The 16,008-nt window shown below is 46.5% G+C and overlaps 1 protein-coding gene across 1 annotated transcript in view; it reads right to left on the reverse strand.

Annotated features, from left to right (window-relative positions):
* The window catches only part of Stab2 (stabilin 2), a 161,677-nt gene that overhangs the window by 102,970 nt on the left and 42,699 nt on the right, over nt 1-16,008 (reverse strand). The window contains exons 14-21 of the mRNA XM_040281812.2: nt 15,836-15,892; nt 15,565-15,690; nt 9,855-9,908; nt 9,463-9,543; nt 7,132-7,284; nt 4,143-4,205; nt 1,195-1,278; nt 364-450 (exon numbers count right to left, since the gene is read on the reverse strand). Coding sequence (XP_040137746.2) covers nt 364-450; nt 1,195-1,278; nt 4,143-4,205; nt 7,132-7,284; nt 9,463-9,543; nt 9,855-9,908; nt 15,565-15,690; nt 15,836-15,892 — 705 coding nt within the window. The remainder of the gene's footprint in view (nt 1-363; nt 451-1,194; nt 1,279-4,142; nt 4,206-7,131; nt 7,285-9,462; nt 9,544-9,854; nt 9,909-15,564; nt 15,691-15,835; nt 15,893-16,008) is intronic.

The following is a 16,008-nucleotide window of genomic DNA, read 5'->3' on the forward strand; positions in this document are numbered from 1 at the left end:
GCTACTTTTACCTTTGGCCTCCAACTGAAATGAGCTGAGTTTTGGCCTGTACAGCTCACTAGGTTTGGTAGATGGGTTAACAACAAAAGCAGTCACTGGGCAACATTATCAGATTTTTAAAAAGTACCATGAAGTCTTAGTCCGTGACATCTCCCATAGGAGAAAGTGCCATCTCCCACAGACACTTCCTGTTTTGTTTTTTTTTCCCTAGTAAATGATCCATTTCCTTTACTTCCTGGGAACAGTGACCACATTGTGCTCTTTTTTTTTTTTGGGGGGTTCAGCAGTTTTGGGAAATTATCGTGACCCTCGAGTTCAGCATTTGTGAAACTGTGTCCGTGTCGCAGGGGCCTGTCCTCTCACCTGTCCGTTGCCAGAGCATGGATTGGAGAAGCCTCCTGGACACGGGCTGCAGTCGGGCCCGTAGAAGCCTCTGCAGCACTTTGGTACCTGAGAAGCAAAATGTGTGTTGTCCCTCGAAAGCCCAAGAGGAGGGCGGATTCCTCAAAGGAGACATGTTTTCATTTCCATTATTATAATAAACCGCATCGGGCCCCCCCATGAGCTTGGCTTTTCACTTTGGTGCATGACGACATGGCTAGTGCTCGGCCATCTGGTCACCACAAACCCACTGGGCACCTACCGCGGGTGCCAGCCTGGCCCCCGAGCAGTGAGCAGGACAGATGAGGACTGGTGCCCACGGAGGCTCCGTGGCAGTCAGGGAAGAGCCCATACGGAAATTTAAAAAAGCAAAAGGTCTTTCAGAGAATGGTTTGTGCTGGGGAAACAGAGTACTGCGATCTGGTGGTGGCAGTGGAGGCTGGGGTCGGGGGGGGAAATGGGCAGGCCACTGTGATCAGGCAGTGACACCGAAGGTGGGAGTGACGTGGAGACTTAAAAAACGAGTTAGCCCCAGAAAATCTGGAAGAGCTTCTGGAGGGCGGAATGGCAGGTGTGGATGCTCTGAGGCAGGAAGGTGGGTGAGAGACAGGCAGGAGACTCAGGCAAGAGTGGGCTCTGTGAAGAGGAATCGGGGTCCCAGGGAGATGTGATGCAGGGAGGGGGTGACCTGGCTGGAGGAGGTTCCCTTGCAAAGTCCCACAGGCCACCTGTGACTATGGGCCCAAGAGTGTGGCCTTGGAGCTGCTTCGCCTTTGGTGGCCTGGATGAGGGCCCTGGCCACACCCCCCTTACCTGCACAGTAGCATTACAGTATCGGGTGCAGCCGCTCTTCAGGCCCGTTCTGCCCCTGTAGACGCATTTTTGTGTGAAGAGAGCCTGGAAGACAGGCAGTGGGCAGAGCATATCAGGGTCCATAGCCCCGTCCTCTGGGCATCACACAGCTGCTACAGGATAATGCCATTCTATTCCATTTGTTCTGCTGATGTCAGAGCACAGGCCTCACCAGCACACCTGGTCCAGGTCAGAGCTCAGTCGCTCTCCTTTGGCCTGCTTCCTGGTTGGCAGACTCCAGGCCAGGGTCTGCACAATCCTGGCATAGGTATCCCTCTGCCTCTGCTCACGCCAGGGCAGACGCCTCTAACTGATCAGGGAGCACTTCCTAGTACACCCTGGATGTGGCCTAGCTCCCTTTTCTGATCTAACCACCCCAAGCTCCTCGTCCAGACATCTTGGAGTTCATTGCTATTTTGTGCAAAGATCCACCAGCAAAAATATCAACAGCCTGAGCTGTCCTCTTTGGAGCGGGAAGATTTCAATGCCTTCTGGCACTCATTCTTAAACCTTTGATGTCCACCCATAAGCATCCAGAACTACCACCTGTCGAGAACTTACATGAGGCCACACATATCACACCTCTGAAGTCATCAGTCTTCAGCTTCCTGTGAATGTTTTTGTGCCCCTTTTTTTTAATAGATAAGGAAACCGAGGACTGCACAGGAGAAATCACTGTCTTTTTCACGCATATGCATCAGGTCCAGAGAATGAGTCTCATAACCCATTAACTTTAGGATCACAGGCAAAACCCCTAGTCTCTAGGTCTCAGCTGTCCAACCTGACACAATAACGCTGATAACTAGCTTCACCATAGGAATTTAGTTGCTGGCTCAACTTCTTCATGAGATACATGCTTCTCCTATCAAGTTTCTCTCTTCCTCCGAGGCTCCCGCTTAAGAACCATGAGAACTTCTCAGGCTATAAAATCCTACAGTCTTAGCTATTTAAAGGAATTCCAAGGCCCCTGAGGAAGGAACATTCCAGCCTTCTTGGGATCTCAGGATAACGTGGATCACGGGAGGGGTGATTTGGGGACTCTTTGGCTCTCACTCATGCAATCCCTTTCTCCTCTTTTGCTGGACCACGGCGGCGGGCAGGACGGTGGTTACACAGAGCCCAGATCATGACCACCAGGAATGCCGGCTCTGTGTGTTCTGGATTGGTTCCCAGGCACACAGAGGGTGCTGCAGGTGTGCCTGCTTCAGTGCTGCTGCACAGGGCATCCAGGACAACATCCATGTCCATCCATACATAGCAACCAGGGTGACACCAGCCAACCAGGTTTCCTTTCCTCCTCCCTGTCCCCAACAGCACTGAAGAGCTCAGGGGTGATAGCTTCATTAAGAAAAACAAATATCTGCACCTATTTAATTTTGATGTTTGGCTTTATTAAATATCTCACAATAAGATTACATTGATAAGCTTGTCAACTTCTGTAATAATCTCTCCTAAGGATGAATGATATTTCTGGTTGAGAAATTCTTTCTTATAATGAACTTGGAGGCAGAAATTTCCATCATCATTTTTACCTTAGAACACTCTGCTTTTTGCCACCAATAAAGCACTTGGTATATGAGCTACAGGTCACTGCACAACTCTCTGTTTTCATTTTTAGACTGAATTTCTCAAGATAAAAACAAAACTAGATCCTACTCATCTTTACATCCCAGAACACTATGTCTAATATCTGATCGACCCTCAATAAACATGTGCAGAATTCAATGAAGCTTGAAAAGCTTCTGGTCGCTCCAGGGTCTTTCCCCTGATATTTATTTTATTTAAAATTGATGCATAATAACTACATATTTATGCGGTACACTATAATGTATTCCATATTGTGGAATGATTAAACAAGTTAATTATCATATCTGCTACCTCTCATCTGTCATTTCTTTGTGGGGAGAACATTTCAAATCTACTCTAAGCAATTTTGAGACATACAATTAATTATTATTAACTATAATTGCCATGCTGTGCCTAACCTCTGTATTCACTAGAGAACTTATTCCTCCTGTCTAACTGAAACAGTGTATATTTCTGGACATTTCTTTCATTTATTTATTTTTCTCTCCATAATAAGGCTTAGGATCATAAACAAACATCAAAAATAGCAAATTTAAACATGGGGTTTTATTTAAGAGGTCGAAGCAGAGAAGAACCTTTCCTAAGAGGCTGGTTGATTTTGACATTGTGCTTGGGTTTTATTGATGCGAATACTGTCATTATTATTACCTACAGATGAAGAAAATAGAGCAAGAAGGTTAAATACTTGTGGTATGGTTTGGATGTGAGGTGTCCCTCCAAAGTTCACATGTGAGATAATGCAAGAAGCTTCAGAGGAGAGATGATTAGATTATGAGAGTCTTTACTCAAACAGTGAATTAATCCCTTGATAGGGATTAACTGAGTGGTAACTGAAGTGTTGGGTGTGGCTGGAGGAGGTGGGAATTGGGGCATGCTTTTGGGGCTATATATTTGTATTTGGAGAGTAGTCTCTCTCTCTGCTTACTGATCACTAAGTGAGCTGCTTCCCTCTGCCACACTCTTCCACCATGATGTCCTGCCTCACCTCAAGCCCCAAGGGATGAAGCTGGTCTTCTATGGGCTAAGACCTCTGATATCGTGAATCCCCAAATAAACTTTTCCTCCTCTAAAATTGTTCTGGTCAGATCCTTTAGTTATAGTAGTGAAAAAGCTGACTGAAACAACTTGCCTGGGGTCAATGAGCTTGGATTCACACACAGATCTGTGGGTCTCTGCCTAGCACCCCACACAGCAGGCTAAGAGCTAGTTTCTGTTACCCTAGTTGCATCAACATCTTTTAAAGAAGGAAGGTAGAAAGGGCGAGAAACCACACCACTGGGTTCCTTTGGTGATCTGTGGTTTCACAAAACTGTCACACTCACTGTGGGTTCAGAGTTGGCAGGACATTTGCTCCAATACATCAGGGAACAGCTCACACAAGAGCCCTGAAAGGAAAGACAGCAGGTCAGTACTGGTGTCCCTTTAGCGGGGACAGGGGGACAGCTCCATCTCTGGACTCGGATTCTCTCTTTGTGAAGGGGGTTCTACTCACTATAGTTCCTTAGGGGAGAAGGAGGGAAGTCAGTGCTGGGGAGGGGTATTTGGAGGAAGGAGCAGACCCTGCTAGAGGAGCCCTTTCCACTGCCTCTTTCTGGATAGAACCAGCCTGTCCACAGGCCCAGCTTTCTGATCCCTCCGAGGGACAAAGCGTTACCACTGGCCGCAGACTCGGGGCCATGTTCTCTAGAGGGCTTAGCAGTACAAGATTGACACTCTGCCCGTCAGTCCCCTGGATTCTCCTCCATGGGTTCTCAATTCAGGTGGGACAAAATGGGGTGTTGGCCTCCAGGTCTCCAGATCTGTTCTCTGATCTTCTCTACCTGGCTTTGCCCCCGTGAGTTGACCACACAAAAAATGGCCTCTTGAATCTTTGCCAGTTTCCAACTGGCTTGGCTAATGGGGGGTACCAGCAGGGGACTGGTGGGTAGAATAAAGCAAGATGGAGGATTCTTCCCTGTTCCCCTCTGCTCTGCCCCATCCCTCTGAGACGTCCTGACAGACATCACCACTTCCGCTCTTCTGGCTCTCCCTGGGTTCTGGTAACTCTGTACCCTGCTCCTGGGCTCCTGGGTCCTGGTGGAAATGGTGGCCCACCAGTGCTCCTCCCTGAAGTCCCCAGCATAACCTGTCCTTGGCCCTGTCCACAGCTCTGCAGTGGGCTCTGGGATGAATTCTGTTCCCCACAGGGACCCTAACTAGGAGCGTGATATTTATTAAACCTCTAAAGTCCAAACACACATGTGAGAAGGTAGCTATGAGTTCAGCCTGGTGGAAACTGAGACTTCTAGAAGGTTCCAGCTGCTCCTTCTCTTTGCTAGTCCTTAGTACACACTTTGCTGAGAGTCTGTTTGGATGTATAACAGATCCAATAAAAACCACCCTAACTAGGCAGAACAGACACAACTGATGTTAAGACTAGAGCAAACAGGAAACAGTAGGGGAAACTTCTTTCTAAGGCCGACTCTGAGGAGTTCTTTTCCTTTAGCCACAGTTCTTTGGGTTGTAGCTTAAACCCACAGCTTCATTCTGTCCATCAGGGACATGGAGAATAAGCTTCGGAACAATCTGAAACAGAACAACTCTGCGACAAGGTGGGCAGAGGGGCTGCCATTGCCCCTCCACACACTTCCTGTCCGGAACTTGAATGGCAGCTGCTTGGGGAGGGCCCTGAGAACCCTTGAAATTATTGATTCCTACTCCCTTTTTCATTTCTTTCTTAGGAGAGGAGACCACTTTCTCTGGCCTCTTTGGATCCTCGCCCAGGTCTAAGCCAGATGATGACCCGCTATTGCTTATCTCCAAAGAATGAACCAAACAGAAATCACTGTCAGGAACAGGCTAGAAAGCCAACCCTATTGATAACCTCTCTTAAAAAGGGGTGACCAGAACGGGGTAAAATCCCCCTCACGACATCTATCTGGTACAGTCTCTGCTCAGGAGCCTAAAACGTACCAGTCATGACATTAATTAAGAACTCCAAAATAAAAAAAAAAATCACCACAATCCCACGCCTAGTTCTTAGCTAGCTATTTCTAGTCTTTATCGAGAAGACAATAAGATGAAATAAAATAAAATGAGGCCATTTTTCCTTGATCAGTCCTATGTTCCAAATACTTCATGAGGACAATCACTGAAGTATTATTGAAGTGTCCTGAAAATGCCCAGTATTGGAACTATTTTGGGGTTACGGTCTCCATAGGAACTTAAAGATGGCACACAGAGCAGTGTTGGAATTTGGGGTGCTTTGATTAAAACAGACTGAGCCAAAAGTTGCTATGGAAACAGGAGAGGCCATTAGAGGGCACAGAGAAGCTCACAGGGAAACAGACATCTGGTATTTGAAAAGAACTACAGAAAGAGAGTTCATTCACCAGACCAGAGCACCCACCTGTGGGTAAGTTTCATCTTAAGTTCCTTTTAGAGAAACTTTGGGCATGGAGCAGGGTGGTTCCAGGTGACCCGAGTGGGGGAAGGGCGGAAATGGATCCTGAATCTCATGGGGGAAAAGACCCTGAGCTGACCCCAGCTGTGGTTTAGTAAGTTGAATAGAGTCTCTCTAAAAATTCATGTGCCCCGCCAAGCCACAGAATGTGAACTTAGAAATAGGGTGTTTACAGATGTGATTAGTTGGGCTAAGATGAGGTCACACTGAACTAGGGTGGTCCCTAAATCCAAAGACTAGTGTTTTTTTTTTTTTTTGGTACAGGGGATTGAACTCAGAGGCACTAGACCACTGAGCCATTTCTCCAGCCCTATTTTGTATTTTATTTGGAGACAGGGTCTCACCGAGTTGCTTAGCGCCTTGCTTTTGCTGAGGCTGGCTTTGAACTTGTGACCACCTTGCCTCAGCCCCCCCGAGCTGCTGGGATTACAGGCGTGCACCACCACACCCAGCTAGTGTTCTTATAAAAGGAGGAGAGGACACACAGGGATGAAGGCCACCTGAAGATGGAAATAGAGATAGCCAAAGAAGGGCGAGGGCTGCGGGGAGTCCAGAGCCTGCAAAGGAAGCGGGACTTGTGATTTCAGACTTCTGGCTTCCAGAACCGTGAGAGAATAAATGACGGCTGCGTGAAGCCACCAGTGTGTGGCAGTCCATTACGGCAGCGCTAGGATCCCAACAGACCTGTGCAGCATCTTTCATGAACTACCCCTGGAGACCTCAGGTTCACTGCCTCTTCACAGAGACAGAACACCCAGGGACAGGGCTCCTGTGGCAAAGTGCTCCTTGTCAGTCTCTGAATTGTGTGCAGCACTGGCTGCTCGGGTGGGGGTGGGGGCTCATCGGCTGCATTTTCCCAGGTCTCTTACCAGCTTCATCTCTCTCTTGGTTTCATCGCATCGATGGGGCAGAATGGGGACGATGGAGGGAGGAATGAGCACTCCTGCCAGGGTGTAAATCCGGCCATTTTTGGCAGCGACCTCGATTTCTTCCATGGCCACATCGTTTGCCAGAAGCTGTCCCTGGAAAGAGGTGATAACATCTTTTGTTCTGTGCGGCAGGAGGGCCAGCGGTCCCCGGTAGGTATGAATGGTGGTAGCCTCACTACAAAGTCCTCTATGTCACTGAAGTTTTTAGTGGAGGGAAGGATGCTAGCTGGAGAGGTTGGCTATCAGGAAACACTGAATCTGTTAAGCTAATTCTTGACTGACAGCTGGCAGGGATATCCTTGCAGAGTGGTCCCTGCAGGCGCTGAGCTGGGACAGAGCTCCGCACTCAGCTGTCCCAGCTCTACAGCCTATGTGCTCTGGGTGAACTGTGTGACCTCTCTGGTGAAATGAAGATCCACCCACTCAAATACACTTATTGTCCTTGAGTGAGCTCTGGTCAGTTTTAGACACTGGGGATGCATCAGTAAATAGTTCCTGCTTAGGTTCTAGTGGAGGCAGCAGAAGATAAACAAAGCAAAGATTTCTGATCTCCACTTTCTCTAAACCTGCTCCCCTGGCGGAATTAATGGCGACTTCATTCATCCTTCTGATGACTCAAGTCAAAAAGCCAGGGGTCATCCTTGGCTTTCTCTTCTTCACCCATCCAGTCTATTAGCCAATTTTACTGGGTCTACCTCCCTTCAAAATGCATTCATCATTCAATCACTTCTTACCACGTCCCCCCTGCTACCCTAGGCTGAGTCACCTTTATTCTTGATGCATTATTGTCATCAAATCTTAACCAGTCTCCCCAAATGTATGTCTGATGTCATCATTCCTCTGCTCACAATTCTCCAATTGCTTCTCATGTCAATCAGAGAGAGAGTTGGCCTTCTTTCCCTGACTTCACAGGCCATGTGACTTCCCTGGCCCCGCCTCCACCAGAAGGCCCCGCCTCTTCCCTCAGAAAGCCCCGCCTCCTCCACACAAGGCCCGCCCCTCCCGTTTTGCTCCTCTGTCCTGTCACCCTGCCTCACTGTTCTTCAACAGCTCGGGCGTGCTCTTTGCCCTGTGGCTTTGCACTTGTGTTTCCTCCTCTCTCTGGAATGCTCTTTCCCTAAGTCACACTGCTGTTCCTCCATTTCCCTCAAGCCTTGGCTCTGATGTATTCTTGATGATGACTTCTTGTCACTTTATCTAACACATCAGTCCCTTCCCCACTTTCTCTTCCTTTTCTGGCTTTGCTGCTTTCCTCCTTGCCACTCTGTGAGTCGCCTTGCTTTTCAAACATTTTTCTTGACTGTCTCCCTGTTTACCAGAGTGAAAGTTCCATGCAACCAGGACTTTGGTCAGCTTGCTCATTGGTCTATCTTCAGGACCTAGAACAGTGGCTGGAACATGGGCAGCACTCAGTAGATTCCTGCTGAGAGGCTCAGGTGGTCATGATCACCAACAGTGGTAAATGGATGGGCAACAATGACTCTATGCTGGCCGACTTTGCTGATGTTACAACCTCCAAAGGGTTAATGGAATACACTACCTTCTTTGAGTTTCTTTCTTTTCTTTTTTGGTACCAAGGATTGAACCCAGGAGTGCTTAACAACTGAGCCACATCCTCAGCCCTTTTTATTTTGAGACAGAGTCTTGCTAAGTTGCTTAGGGCCTTGATAAATTGCTGAGGCTGGCCTTGAACTTGCGATCCTCCTGCCTTAGTCTCTAGAGCTGCTGAGATTACAGGTGTGCACCACTGTTTTTTTTTTTTTTTTTTTTTTAAATAAGTTACGATTCCTTCACCTCAGGGCCTTTGCCAATGTTCTCTCTTCAGTCAGGAACCTCTTCTACTCATTCTGACCAAGTTCATCCTACTCATCCTCCAAGGAGTGGCCCAAGCATCCCAAGGGTCCTTAACTTGCTGCCTGTGTTAGACCTTCCTTTCATGGACTTTCACAGCCTTCTGCAATCCCTCTGGCTGGCATTCATTGCAATTGCAATTGCAATTGCAATTAAATAATTTGCCGATTGCCTAACAAGTTGCTCAAAGCCTGTTTTCCCTGCTGGCACAGATGGTCTTTTTCACTTCTTTATCCCCGGTATCTAGGACACACCATCACACACAGCTGCTCAGCAGATATTTGCTGAAAGGTGAAATAGTGATAAAGATCTTAAACCTGAGAGTTAGCGCAGAAGCAGGGTAATGCCATCCTCATGAACAGTCATTCCCAGAGCAAGAGTGTGTGTGGGGTGGGTGCCTGCCGTAGGCTGCTCACTTACGTTGCTGCTGGTGTTGAACCGTATGAACTGGTTGGCCATGCTCCTGATGTGAGGGGTGGAAACCAGATTGGCCACTTCAAGCTGCAACAAGGAGACAACAATGGAGACATGGGGAGCAAATGCACAGTCCTGATTTCCCACAGTCCTTAAAAAGAAAAGGATCCTTAAAAGTTTACAAAATGAATAACAGGAGCTTTGATGTCATGGGTTTTTGTGGCTTTGAAGATTTCTTTGATATCAGACTCATTATTCACGACTGATGGGTTCACTCAGAGCTAAAGAGGGAGAATAAACATCAAAAACTCTCTAGTGCCAACATATTAGAATTCAAGACTAGGGCCAGATGTTTTGAAAGCAGGGGAAAAAGTAGCGGCAGGAAGAGTAGGGCCAACCTGGGTAAACGGGACAATGTGGTATCTGACGAGTTCCAGAAGCTTCCGAGAGCCCTGTAAGGGAACCAAAATACTTCTTTAGTTAATAAGGAAATCATTCCACTCCTCCTCTTGTGGGAGTCCTTTAAATGACTTGATCATAAAAATAAATGATTCATAACCCCTTTATTGGGAAACCCAGGATGAGAATAATGCCATCTCCCATACCTAACATTCCCCAGACCTTCAGGTGGTGACAGGGGCTGATCTAAAAATAGAAATGCATGCTTCATTTCTTCTTCCAACAGCCCTGAGAGGCAGGGGCTGCTACTGGCCCATTTTATATGTGATAATACTGAGTTTCAAGGACACGTCGAAGGTCCCGTAGCGCTCAGGTTGTGAGACTAAGAATTAGTCCAAGGTCTCAGTCATCCTGCTCTACTACCTTTCTGAATGTTGAAAGTTACGTTCTGCATTTTCTGAGGCAGACCTCCATTTATGAGTCTCTCACTTGCTCCATAAATAAACCGCTGCTTGTCAGGCCACGTACTGGCCATTCTGGAATATAAGGCCCCAGGGTTCTTGATCCCCTTTCCTTCCACAGGAAGGTCATCCCCTGTCAAAGTCCTTTCTAAGGTTTCTCTTGCTTCAGAAAACTAAAGTAACAGTGGAGAAAACAGAGGGCACACAGAGGGGACCAAGGCAGGATAAACAGTCCCCACAGAAAGCCACTGGGGGAAGGCTATGGAGTAGGGGACCACTATTGGGAGAGGAAGGCAGTGGTGACATCCTACAGCCTGTCTCACTCTCCCAGGTGAGCTGGAGCTGGGAGTGATAAGCTCCTTAAGTGACACAGTGCAGTCATTCTGACTTGGACAGGCGAAGGATCACAAATCCAAGACCCTACTCACTGCCTGGAGGTTGACCTTCTAGGGACATGTTCCCACACCTTGAAGAGCCAGGCTAAAGGAAAGCCCTGCTGACCTCAGGTTCCCCTCACTCAAACCGCCTCTGCATTTGGCCTTGATCACTGTGCCAGGGAGTCACCTGTAAGACGTGTGTTACGATTCGGATATGCAGTGTCCCACAAAAGCTCACGTATGAGCAATGCGAGCAGGCTCAGAGATGAAAAGATTATGAGAGCTGCAACCTAATCAGTAGATGAAGCCACTTGAATGGATTAACTGGGGGACTGGCAGGTAGGGTGTGACTGGAGGAGGTAGGTTACTGGGGGCTTGTCCTTGAAGTTTATATTTTGTCCCTGGTGAGCGAAGCTCTCTCTCTGCTTCCTGGTTGCTATGTGCAGAGCTGCTCTCCTCCACCGTGCCCCTCCACCATGATGTTCTACCTCACCTTGGGCCCAGAGCTATGGAGTCTATTGACCATGACTGAACCTCTGAAACCTGGAGCAAAATGAACTTTTCTTCCTCTACGTTGTTCTTGCTGAGCATATTAGTCACAGAGACACAGCTGACTAAAATATATATGTGACCACATAGCCTGGTTTGTCTGGCACAACCCTGGTTTACGCCTATTGTCCTGGTAGCTTTATTCACTCTCAAAAGAGTACTGGTGTGGATGATAAATGATATGGCTGCCATATATATATGCGCCAATAACATCAGGAACAGGTTGGGGTCACCAATAAGAATGCTGAAATGGACCCCGATTAGCCAGCTCTGGAAGCGATGCTTTCTGTAGCTCTCATTCTGTAACTATGTGACCCTGAGCGTGTCAGCTTGACTCTCAACTTCTCTATACAGCTACTCCACAGTACCCAGAAATGGGGCTTGCAGGCAGAAGCAGCGTTATTTCAAGCTCCAGTGTCCCATGGCAGAAAGGGTGGGACACAGTGGGCAGTGCTGGGAAATGTCGGACTACAGTAGACTGCAAACTCCTGAGAGGCAGGAATGTGGGTGTGTCGAGCTCATCATCACCCTGCTCCCAGCCAGCACAGTGAGGGACACAGTACGCTCTTCTGCCAATAAATGAAAAGGGGAGGGAGGTGTCCAGCTGAATCCAGCCCTCTGAGCTGGACCTAAGAAACCTGAATTCTGATCCTGGTTCTGCTTCTGTGTGACCTTGAGCAAGTCATTTAATCTCTGAGTCTCAATTTTGCCTGCAAAATAAAGGGACTGGTGTAGGTCCCGTCTAGTCCTCTGTTTCTATAGTAAAGAATTTATCAATGGAATAATCCACTTTTAAAGTCCTAAGAATTCATTGGTGTTGAGTCCATTTTACAAGGAAGAGAAGAATAAAAGGACCAAAGGAATCAATCAGCATTACTTCCACCCCTGTGTGTGCCTGGGGCCTTGCCTGGCTTGGGCCGTCAGTGCCACCCAGCTCAAATTGACAATATGCTTCTACCTGCCATTGTCCAAGAGCTTTTTTGGTACCAGGTATTAGATCCCTTATGAGGACACTCACTTCCTCCTGCTGTTTCAGGTAGAATAAACCCCAAGTCCTTTGATGCCAGAGGCAGAGAAGAGCTCTTCTATCATGTTATTAGTATGTTCTAGGACTTTGTAAATTTGTCCCCCTTTATTGTCTGTGAATTTGGAAAGACAAGCCTCTGGCTCCCTTTGCATTTATTTCTGTCTAGTTCTGAGATGAGAATGAACCAGGGCTTGTAGTCAGTAACCATGTTCTCTGCAGGGATGGGATGGTTTCCAGACTGAAACTGTGCTTCAGGGAGAAATATACACTGGAAATACAGCATTCCAAAATCAGAATCAGAAACTCTCTTTCTAATGAAAGCAGCTGACTTTGCATTTCATTGGTAGAGCTGATGGGGATTTTACTGGCTCCCACTGAGATTCCTCCTTGAAGATAAAACTAAAGGATGTATTAAGAGGATGGAAAGAAAAAGAGCTTCCCACAGGCTGAGAAATTTTAACTCATGCAGGCTCTAGACCTGAGGAAGAGGCAGGAATAATCATTCCACTCCTTACTTAGAAACTAAGTGGAAAACCTATTCTGACTCAGAACAAAGAGGCCTGAAGTTTTATAATCTTCATAAGCAGAAAGATATTGCCTTTGAGAAAAACCATGCTGAGAGCCAGGAGCAGTGGTGTGTGTTGGCCAATTTCTGTGGTGTAAAAATTCACACGGAAGCTACCAATGTGATCTCACTGAACAGAGCTGGAAAGAGAGACACACAATTCGCCCCTGAGAGCCTGAAAGAACCAGCTCCAGTTGTCACGGGAAGCAGTTTCAAGGAAGGAGGGAAAGAAGAACTTCCTGAACAAAGAACCCTAACAGAAAAGAAGGAAGGGTAATTTTTTTCTGTTCTAGATAAAAGGTTTTATTTTAACTTTAAGTGTACTGGATTAGGTGCCTTTTAGAACTCATCTGTTATTTTTAAAAATGCCACATCAAGGAGTTCATATAACTATAGAATTTTAATAATTTCCCAGGAGAACAATATTACTTGTTTTTTTTAGCTCACTTTAAATTGAGTGTGAACTTTAGAGAGAGGTGTAACAATTTTTCATCAATAGCAAGGTCTCAGAAAACTTGAGTGTGAATTATTTATTTCAAATAACATCCCATGGAAGACCCTGGGGAGATTTGACTTTCTCAATGGAAACTCACAGAAAATCCTTTCATGTGCTGAGCCCTTGTTGGCAATGTTAGAAACACCTTTGGATTATCCCCTCTATCTATCATCTATCTACCCATCTATCTACCTACCTTCCTACCTATATATTTTAAATTCTGAATTTTTTGAAAGCGAGATATCCTTGTAGATATCTGAAAGTATTCTAGAAAGAATACTAGACCTTCAAACCAAAAAAAAGAAACAAATTTCAGGGTGCAAAAACAGCATAGATAGGATCTACTTTTGCAATTATATGGGTTTTTACCAGCAGGTCTCTTTCTGGGCCCCCTCTGGTGTCACTAGTCACAGTGCTTGAAGTGAGACTGTGGAACCAGCTTCCTTAACAAGCTCCATAGGTGATTCCTAACTGCACTAAGGTTGCCATAACACTCAGTCACGACTGTGAAAGTCTGGAGAGCCCTCTCCATTCCCATTCTTTATAATCAGCATCAATCTATATGAAGTAGAGAAGTCTGGCCCCGTTGCCAAGATGGCGGCATGATTTCAGGGCCCTGGAAGGAAGTCTGTGGCCCTCCCTGTAATTCCACCACTTGTCGTCCAATGAACAAAACTCCATAGTCAGCTCCCTTCTCCTCAGGATATAGCTGTTATTCCTGGGAGGGGAAATGCTCTCATGGTTTCCGTCACCTATACCCTTATGTAAAGAAGTCAATAGTCTCCTTCCAGAGGGAAATGTGACAGTGTTTGTTGCTGTAGGCGGTTAGCCAGAGGGAAGCAGGGGTGGGAGAAGGGGTGGGGGACAAGAGGCCGGGGCAGCTGTGAAAGGGCTGCTGACAGGCAATGGACCCAGAGGACTCAGTGCCCATCATGGAAGGCCGTGAGGACATCACCCCTCTCCCCTTGTGTGGGTGGGGCTATGGAAGATGTTCGTCTTAGAAAAGAGGGCAGAACACTCAGAGCCACCAAATGGCACCTCAGTCTCCCCCCACCCCACATTCCATAAAGAGGACCATCTCCCTTCTCCATAGACTTATGCTGGGCTGGGGTTGTGGCTCCGTGGTACAGTGCTTGCCTAGCAAGTGTGAGCACTGAGTTGGAGCCTCAGCACCACATATAAATCATATAAAGGTATTAAAGAAAATTAGCTCCACCTCACTACACATTATTAAAAAAAAAAAAAAAAAGAAAGAAAAAAAGACTTGTGCTCTCAAAGTCACCCATGTACCCACAAGCTTCTCAAGGACCAGTTGACCATTATATGACTTTCTACCAGGGGTGCTAAGCCAGAAAGGCCAGAAGTATGCAGGTGCATGCCCCCAGTTTTTACCCAGCGCAGGCACGTGGTTTCCCCTAGAGAGGCAGCTGCTGCCCAAGCCCAGGGCCCAAAGAGGCTCCATGGCTACCTGCACTCCAAGGTTTTGTGCACTGAAAGCTCCACCCCTATCCTAACAAAAGCCCAAAGCCTAATCATTTTGACTCATTCTGCTCCCTGGCCCATCCACCTTCCCTGATAGGTATCTCACTTCTCTTTTCCCTGCCTTCATTCAATACAGCTGCTCTAATTGCCATCCCTGCCTTGCTGAACTCTGTTCCTTTACCTGGGAATTGCCCTGATCCTAGGCATCACTCAAGGACCTAAGATTACCACACAGCTCTTAACTTCTGGTAACAAATCGAAGGCCAGCGTATGTAATGAAGGGATTACGCTGGAGAGAGAAGAAAGCAAGAAAAAGGTAGGGCTGTTCGACCAAAAAATAACACTTACTGTTTAGCCTAGGCCTGAATGGCCTACTTTAGGCATCATGCTCTCTGTGATTTTAGAATTATGGGGAACTTAAAGTCTTGATTTTATACTGAGAAACATTAGAAAAGCCAGGACAAAAAATCAAACCTTCATTTAGACCCAGGGTTGGCAGTAGATTTTATTTCCCTTGTTGAGTTAAATGGACTGAGCATAGCTAGTTGAAATTCTACTGAGGAGACTAAAGCCACATCCAGAATCAGTTCCAGGGTGCTATGGTTGATTAGTGATGTCTGCTTTGGTTGTGGGAGGGTGGTGGGCATACATGTGCTACGTTTTAGCTATCCCTAGTTTAGAAAAATCCTGTCTGGATACAGACTGGGACAGTGATATCGAAAGATGCTATCAGCGTAAGTAAGATACGATACCTCTGGAGAAAGGAGGTAATCGAGCGTGCCTTCCTTCATGTTATCCAATGCTTCATTACTTGGAACAAAAATGGTGTACGGTCCACCAATCCCATCCTTGTCTAAGGCCTGTCCCACGTTGGTTTCCTGGATTTGAGAAATGAAATTTTGTATCTGTGACCTAGCTCAGAAAAAGACTGAAAATAATTCTTTAGAAAGCATTTATAGTTGAGATCCTGGTTAATTTGACAGAGGACTTAATGGTTTTTGCAAAGTCACTATAGGGACATACCTCCAACAAAGATCTGAACTTGCTGTATCTTGGTTGCAGCATTGTCATTATGGTTTGCTGGAAGGAGACGTTTTGTTTACAAATTAGTAAAAAATAATAATAAAGAGGTTTAGGAAATATAAATCCTAACATTAAGAGATGGATTACAGTTTATGTGTAAGTGTGGACACACA

This window comes from Ictidomys tridecemlineatus, chromosome 6 (assembly GCF_052094955.1).
Source record: "Ictidomys tridecemlineatus isolate mIctTri1 chromosome 6, mIctTri1.hap1, whole genome shotgun sequence".
NCBI classification, from domain to species: Eukaryota; Metazoa; Chordata; class Mammalia; order Rodentia; family Sciuridae; genus Ictidomys; species Ictidomys tridecemlineatus.